Source organism: Ochotona curzoniae, unplaced genomic scaffold (genome assembly GCF_017591425.1).
Source record: "Ochotona curzoniae isolate NIBS_2020 unplaced genomic scaffold, NIBS_Ocur_1.0 contig_3643, whole genome shotgun sequence".
Classification (NCBI taxonomy): domain Eukaryota; kingdom Metazoa; phylum Chordata; class Mammalia; order Lagomorpha; family Ochotonidae; genus Ochotona; species Ochotona curzoniae.
In genome coordinates this window covers 4,240,800-4,249,478 of record NW_024465933.1, presented here as the reverse complement: position 1 = coordinate 4,249,478, position 8,679 = coordinate 4,240,800, and the positions used below count along the sequence as shown (strand labels likewise).

The following is an 8,679-nucleotide window of genomic DNA, read 5'->3' as shown; positions in this document are numbered from 1 at the left end:
AAAAAAATACAGAAATTGTATCCCTAAGCTATTACTTAGTCTTCCAGGGGAAAAACATTTTTTTTCCCCTGAAACTCTTGATAAAGCTAAGCAGACAGGAATCCTCCTCCAAGTATCTTTTTGGAAGGATGACAGAGAGAGAAGCAACCACAGGAACATTAAACGCATCCTCTGGGGAGCTTCCTTCAGCCCCCCTAGTGGCAGAGTACCAAACGGTGCCAAGGACGCTGTGCTTCACGGCACCCTAGCTGCTTCTGATGCAGGAGGGCAAGCAGAAGGCACTCAGGACTCTGCCTTTTGTGTGTTCAATTTTCACGAGGTTTACATGTTAGCAAGCAAACACTGCAAGGAAAAATGATATTCAATCGCAAGGTATTTAATCACTTTGTGGACATAGTAAATGAGAAAACCACCTCCATGTAACCAAAACCCAAGACTAGCAGGACGAAGAGCTGAAAGGAAGCTCCCAGTCAGTCACTTCCTCCTGAGACAGGAAGATTCCCATGAGGTAACACAAAGTCAAAGTTGGCTCTAGCATATGATAAAATAAAGTTTTCAATAGACAAACATTGCTTTGGTCAACAGTTTATTAAATACACTACATTTGTACCTTATTTCATAGTTTTTCAAACTGTTCACACAGGGACTTTGTAAAAACAGACCTTATAGAAAATTATTTGCAAAACTCAACTGAAAATAAACAGGTGCACGCTGCATACACACTGGATAAACGGGAGTGACGGGACTTGCTCCAGTCTGCACACGTGACCACGAAGCATTGACCGTGAAGTATTAGCTGGCTTGACTTTCTCAAATTTTACACCAAACCACAACTTCAGAAGTGTTAATGTTGACTTGTGGATGCAAAAACATCTAACAGAACTATTTCATAGTGTTTGAGAAACAGGACATAATACTGTTTTTCTTTCACTGAAGCTTTTCTGAATTCATCACTATGTTCGCTCTGTCCTATTCTGAGAATCATGTAGACCAATGATGGAAAAAATTCAATTCTTTCTTAAAAAAAAAAAAAGGAAAAAAAGGAAAGTCTATTTATAAAACATGCAGAGGAAGAATTCTACGAAGGTATTACTGCAAAACTGTGTAGAAGTGCACCGAGCCCGTGACGGGACACGCCTGCACTTCCACAGGTGGAGGGCCTTCCCACCTACATTCTACAAGAAATACATTTTCAGGGCCTGGTCTGTAAAATGACATACAATGCAATGACAGAAACAAAGACATTTGCAAATCCTTTATATTTCCAGCTGTTGAGACAGTATTTCTGAGAGCTGAAGTTACCTCTAGCGGCGAAACCAGAGCCAACTATTGAGCAGCCAGAAGGCCACAGTGATGGAGTACATGACCATCTCTCTCTTAGCGCGTTCTTTGTTTTCCTCTTCTAGAAGCTGCAGACGTCTATTCAGCTTGATGATCTGAGGAAAAACACAACTGACAGGTCAATGAACATAGCAATTGGATTCTAGTACAGCACAAAAATTTGTGAAAGAACTTATTAAAACCATGTTTAGAGCAAAACAATCTCTAAAGTTACTTACGAGAGCTTGCATTCACTTAAACACCTGTCTCCATTTTCTTCTCTGTATTTTCTTCCTTAACCGATTCAATGGTGGGTGAGGTGAGCAAACTGCTGTACACACATTGTTTCTAGTTGCAAAGTCCAAATATGCACTAGGCAGATGCCACAGCAGAGCCAACAGGGGCCTCTGGCCTCTGTTACAAGCTGCTCAGGACTGAGGCTCAGCTGTTCAGAGAACACCTCCCCAATCACCTGTGGTAGGAACGCCTGGATATGACACCCAGGCCCCCTACAGCTGCCACAGGTACTGGCTAACATTCTCAACTGTGGCCGATGGCCATGGGCCGCACACCTGCTCTGCTCATGCTCCTGTACTGACAGTGACTGACACACTCTCCCTCTCTTCTTCTGCATTATTTGGTGCAGACAACACAAATACCAAATATACTTTCCCCATGTAGGCCTTTTTTTTTTTTTTGTAAAAGCTAAACAAATTATTTGAGAGGCAGAAGGAGAACAAGAGCCCCCATACACCAGTCTATTCCCCAGTGCCTGCAGTGAGGCCAGGCTGGGCAGAGCAGAAATGAGAACCTATCTCCGGATGTACAATCCGGCACATTAGCTACCTGTCGTCTCAACGAAGCGGCGTCCACAACAGTCATGTCTTCTGATGCCCCTTCAATGGTTGCATCTATGTTTGAAATGCCATACCTGGTAAGTAAGAAATAAATATAAAACTTAACATGGAAATAGAACTAAGAGTATTGGTAAGTCATGCTGTGTAAGGCTCAAAGAAGTATCCACAAGATTCTAAGATAACTACAGGAATTAGTAGAATAGCTTACTATTAAAGGAAAGCTTAAAAGGATCATTTTCAAAAATATTAGGAAAATGTACCAAAATTCTAAGAATGAGACTTCCTGACAATTTTCAAGTCAGAGGAATTGGCAATGAGATACAAGATCCCCAGCTGAATAGTCTGGGAACTGCTACGCTAGAAAAACAACAAATTCTTCCACAGACTCAGTCTAAATACGGAGTCCCAAAGGCAGAGTGCCAGCAGGCAACTCAAGGGAGACTAGCTCCTGCAAAGAGCAGGATCATATTCTACTTCTTGTCTTCCACTGCCTCCTCCTGGCACACACATCCTCCACGTCTTATTCCCAATGACTTACTCTTCACTGCACTGTCCCACAGAAACAATTATAAAGTCTCCTGAACAGGTATTACCGTGACACTGAGGTACCGAACTAGATCAAAAATACAAGGCTGTGTACAGAATAGTAGCAGACAAGCACTAAACCAGAGAAAGCATGTCCAAAAGCACTCTTTATTCAAAATCAGATACTTCTAAAAGGGTATGGAATTTTAAGTGAATGACAACTTCTGGAAAGCAAATGTAGATGCCATTTTTCCCCTCTGCCTGGATTCCCATATTTCAAAATTTATTTTAATTAACAGCTTTACTGGATACGATTTATATACCAAAAAAGTCACATGCTTATCTATTTTATATCCTGTATGGTTATCAATAGCAGGGCACAGCAACTTTTCTGAATGAATAAAATATAAATGTATTGGATTACAAGTTACTCCCAGATAATCTAGCCAGGGTGAGCATATGGATCCAGGGTGAACACATGGATCCACCAGTGTCTATGCAGCCACACGGGAGGTATCATCCCGACATGTCAGATGGGGGTGTATCCAGGACACCCTTTTGTTTTAAATGTTGCTGGAAATAATCCTAACACATTTGAATAAAGCAGGAAAAAACAGAACTTCAAAACAGGTATGTATTGAATTCATACAGCCAACATCAACTTTTACATGTTCCTTTGACAGGTAAGCTAACTTCCTTTCTGCTTAGCTGTCCTCTCTTCGATGGGAACAGTTGAGACCCTGTGATGCGAAGGTTAACTTCACCAGTCAGAGAAGCAAACTTCTCAGTCGGTCCATGAATGCTGGGACTATGGTTTAGCTAATCACTCCTCTGAATGTTTAAGCAGATAAAATTAGTGGACCAAAAAAAGAAAAAAAAAAAAGGTGTTGAATTTGTTTACTACATTCCCTTTTCAAAGTAAGATTTCTCTGAATTCTCTCTAGTCACATATGAAAAAAAATCAAGGCAACTGCCTCATATGTAAAAAGGCTGGAGCTGGCTGTGGAGAACTGATGGTGAAGAGATTGCTCACTAGTCCAAAGTCTGAACTGAAGGTTCACCTAAATGTAAATGAAATCTTCACTGGCAAATCTGATGTAGATAACTCATTTTAGAACCACAGACAGTAGGGCCAGGATTGTGGGGTAGTGGGTTAAGTGTCCCACTGTCACATCTGCGACTCCCACGGGTGCTGATTCAATTCCCAACTGTTCCACTCTGGATCCAGTTCTCTGCTAACATGCCTGGGGAAGCAATGTCCAAGTGCTTGGACCCCTGTGACCCACAAGGGAGACCTGGAGGAAGATCCTGGCTTCCAGGCGTGGCCTGGCTCAGCCAGGGCAGTTGTGGACTATCTTGAGAGTGAACCAGTGGATGAAAGACCTCTTTCTCTTTCAAATAAACAAATAAATCTTAAAACACAGACTGTTATTTTATAATATGTTTTAAACCAATACCTATACTCTGCAAAAAAGCCCCCCAAAAATTGGTCTTCAGACCATTAGCTAAAAATAATTTCACAGAAAGATCATAAACTTAAAAAATCACCTGCTAGTGTTGGAGTTAGGGCACACTGGCACAGTGGATTAGGCCGCTGCCTGCAACACCAGTGTTCCCTAGCAGTGCTGCCTTGAGTCTAGCTGCTCTACTCAGATCCCGCTCCCTGCTAACGCACTTGGGAAAGCAGCAGAGGCGTGCCAGGAGCTTGGGCCCCTGCTACTCCCACTACGTGGGAGACCCAAAGGAGCTCCTGGACCCTCGCGTGGGCCTGGCCAGCACCAGCAGTCTGTCATCATTTGTGGGGTAAATCACTTTCAAATGTGAATCTCTCTGAATTCTCTGTGAATCTCTTCCAGAGCTCTGTAAATTTATTTCAAATAATAAGTCAATCTTTAAGAAAATACATGGGGAAATGACAAGATACAATTTAAGAGTTTAAAAGTATATGTAATGGTGGAAAAAGAGAGAAGCCTGGGCAAGTATTGTGACACAGCGTGTCAAATTGCTGCTTGCAAACTTGGCGACTCTTATCAGAGTGTGACACAGGACCTAGACAGAGCTCCTGGGTCCTGCCTTCGCCCTGACACACTCCTAACTGCAGCGGTCTCGGGAACCAGAGCATGGAAGATATCTTTCTCTCCCTGTCACTCTACCTTTCAGATAAAGAAACAAATCTAAAAAAACAAAACAAAAAGTCAGCAGAGTAATAAAGGACCACTAAGGGCAGACATTTTCATTTTTCCAATATAAATGCAGGGTAAGTGGAAACAGATGCCTTCCCTCGTCTCAGGTTGAACGTGACAATTTCTTCTAATTACAGAAATAACTCTGCCAGATTTCAATCTGCTGCTACAGAGAACACATTTCTGCTTAAAATAATCTTAAAAAAAAAAAGTCTGGATTTAAAGCAGTTTTTGCTTTGTTTTCCAGAAGATGGGAAAGTTAGATAGATATGCTCTTGGCCCCGGGGAACCCTGGGCATCCACACCTTCTGTTCTATCCGCCTTTGTGAAAGAACTACCCAGGCTAAGCAGTGCGTGGGAGAGCAGAGAGAGTTCCAAATCAACAGGTGATAAACATGTTGAACATGAAATTCCCTTTCTACATGTTCACCTTCCAAATTACTCAGCTTTCCATTTCCATTCTCTCCATTTAAGATTCCGTATAAAGAGATTTATTTCCACACTTGAAAATGACACTCTGTTTCTCAAATAAAAATGAATAACTATATTGAAAAAAAAACCCTCCCTGTATTCACTGTATTTAAACAAAACACTTGAAACATCCCTGTCCCAATGATTACATGTGTTTCCTGGCATTCTGGTGGCCAAACACCAAGTCTGATGAGGCTTACTGTTCTCAGAAGTTCAAGCTACAACATAAAGGTGCTGCACTATATGCATGATGTTGTGCAATACACAATTTCACCAACGATTTACCCTAATTACAAAAGTCTCAAAATTTACCTGACGTTGTCATGATGAGGATTAGACGTGGCGGCGGCAGACCCACCACGCAACACGGGTCTAGGCAGGTTTTTGCGGGAGAAGGCACAAGACAGAATCAGGAAACAGAGGAGTGAGAAAATAAAAGCAAAAACAAGACAAATAAATGTCAAATTGGATTATATTGTATGTTTCAATACAATATAATATTTCTCACTTTAGAAATGATTCACATGTCCTCCAGTTTATCATTTCTACAAATTTCACATTTTATAATTGTTCCAATAAAAAGAATCTATACTTATGTGACAAAAAGAGCATTAACATACACGATTATCCCTTTCGTGCTTACTACTATAATTTACAAAATCCAAGAGAGAAGGGCAATCCTCACTTAAAAGGTGTAATCCCACTCTTCTAGTTGCAAAAAAAAAAAAAACAAAACCCAGTAATTTTATAAGCAACAACTGCAGAGCAGCCTGCCTGAGCCTGGTGTCTCATCAGGTACCAACAGCTCTGTTCCTAAACCATGAATTTCAACAGTCTCCCTTCCTACAGCTCTTCCGTCTCGTTAATGCTGGCTGGCACCTGGCATTACAACGCAGCTGTGTGTCCTTACGCCCTCTGCAGCTGGAGAGGTCAGGGACCACACTAAGGTGCACTGTGGGAAGCAGGCTCAGTGTGAGGCAACTGGGAGTGACATCCGGGGCTGCTGGCAAGGGCTAGGGTTAGGGGCACTGGGCAACTGTGTGGGCACAGTCACTTGGTTTCAGACATACTTGGTTCCAGAGGCTGAGGAGTTCTTTCTACTATCTCTTACATTTAAAACAGGAACTGGCAATATTTAGCATCCAGAGAAAGAAAATTGGGGTAAAGGACCCATGTAAGATTCCAAGGATTATCCAACACTACTTTGTCTTATTTTCTAAGTAACTGGTTTGCCTGAATTTAAGCATCGAGGCAGTACTTAGCCAGAGTAAATATTCAATATCAAATACACTGGTTTTCCAGCAAGTAGGAACACCTATAGAATTTTGACTGAAACATAAATCATTTTTTGACAATTTAATTTATACAATAACATTTTAATGTTTAGCTTCTGTATGTCTGAAAGGTATTATCAGTTTTTAAAGAAAATTTCTGTAGCCTACAAGACAGGGATTCAGACTTTTTCAAAGAACAACACACTGCATGTTCGAGACTGGTTTTAAATCCCGCCCATCCCACTAACACATTCATTCGGTGACATTAAAAAAACTGCAATTTAAACGTCACCTTATATTACATTGATTAACTGAGTAGACCTACTGCATGTGCTTCCTTAATTTTTCTTTTAAAGCTACACCAGGAGGGGGCAACTGTCCTGTGTATCCTACATTAAAATGGCTTCAGATTCCAGCTGCAGCCAAAGCTGGCCCTGAGAAGCGGCACGCCGAGGGCGCATGGGACCTAAGTGGGAGGCGTGGACTGTGTGACCAGCATCCGGTGCTAGCCACAGCTCAGCCCTGGCTGTTGCAGCATGTGGGAGTGTTCTATCCACCTCCCTGCTTCTCAAAACTCAAAACAGATTCTAGAGAATGTATAGTGTTACGCTCACAGGGATCCACCAAACTGAACACATTCTACCATAGCGGTTTCCCTTTGACAATGCAGAGCCAGAAAATAATACAGTTACCTTTCACAACGTATTTCATTTTGTCTTCTCACACTGGCAATTGACACATATAATATAAAAGTAAATTAGACAAGTAGTTGGCAAAATAAGAAACTTCATTCAAGCACCACTTCCTATTGTAAGTAAAAGCTAATACACAAAAAGTCTTAGCAACCATGTTTTGTTATTAAAGCGGCAAAGGGAACTCCACAACTACCGATCTTAGCTATTACCTTGCATACTGACATTTTTGAGTAAATATAACATCTGAATTTTTTGCTATATAAATGTACACTGCCACAGCAAATAGACTGGGGGGCCAGGGAGTACATTTTATTTCAAAGAAAAGTTGCAAATAATAAATGCAGTGTCAACTACAACTCTGCATATGTAAGTCCTTCAAATTATTTAGTTACAGGGTTATGTGCCAGAAATATAAATTATTCACATCTATTCACTCAAAGCTAGTATAATTTGATAAAGAAAAAGTGAATAAAAGTAATCATGTTGCTCCTAAAAACAAAATTCAAGCCTGAATTACTAATCAATATTTAAATAACATTCATACATATAATTAAGTTCCATTATAAAAAGGTTAACATTTCAAACTGGAGATTTAGGAATTCTCTAAACCTCCAAAGTCCAAACTGTGGTAGCATTTGAGGTCCCTCTGCCCCTGAACAAAAACACGCCTGGTGCTTGTCCCAGAATGTACTAATTTTCAGAGCTCACACTGTGGCACAGTGGATTAAGCGGTGGCTGCAATGCTGACATTAGGCATGGTCAGCAGCTTCTCAGCCGCTCCGCTTTTGTTCCAGCTGCCTGTTACTGCGCCTGGGGAAGCAGCAGAGGATGGCCCAAGTGCATTGCCTCCTGCAGCGTAGCAGCCCAGCTGAAGCTGCAGGATCCTGGCTGAGGCCTGTCCCAGGCACGGCCATTGTATCTACTTGTAGAGGGAATCAGCAGAAGGAAGACCTCGCTCTTTCTCTAGCTTTCAAATAAATGAGTCTTTAAAAATTTAAATGTATGAGTTTCCAAATGTCCCTGAACAAATAAACTTTCCTAATGTGCACTAGGATTTAACTTGATTTTCATGTTGAGCTTCATTTATGTCACTCAAGTCCCCACGAGAAAAAGAAAACACTGTCATAAACGTGACAGCATCCCTTGGAGTGTGAACTAAACATAGGTCCTGTCAAACAATTGTGAATTTGCATCATTTTATAATAATACAATAGAACAGAAAGCTCTCAGACTCTTCCCAAAAGCTCTAGCTTAAATTAACCTGCCAAGATGCCACAGAAACAGAGATAAGCTAAGACATTAGCACAACAGCCAAGAGTAACAAAACAGAAAAACATGAAGGATACAGTCAGGG

The 8,679-nt window shown here is 41.2% G+C and overlaps 1 protein-coding gene across 7 annotated transcripts in view; it reads right to left on the bottom strand.

The window, feature by feature from the left end:
* Positions 1-1,071: 1,071 nt before the first annotated feature.
* The window catches only part of MFF (mitochondrial fission factor), a 29,908-nt gene continuing 22,300 nt past the window's right edge, over positions 1,072-8,679 (bottom strand). For 4 of the 7 annotated variants that reach the window (XM_040982826.1, XM_040982829.1, XM_040982830.1 and 1 more), the window contains 3 exons: positions 5,669-5,728; positions 2,167-2,251; positions 1,072-1,436 (listed from right to left, as the gene is read on the bottom strand). In XM_040982826.1, the coding sequence (XP_040838760.1) occupies positions 1,305-1,436; positions 2,167-2,251; positions 5,669-5,728 (277 nt within the window). In that variant the 3' untranslated portion in view covers positions 1,072-1,304. Of the gene's footprint in view, positions 1,437-2,166; positions 2,252-5,668; positions 5,729-7,322; positions 7,356-8,679 lie in introns of all 7 variants that reach the window. The other 3 variants (XM_040982825.1, XM_040982828.1, XM_040982831.1) reach the window with 2 other exon arrangements.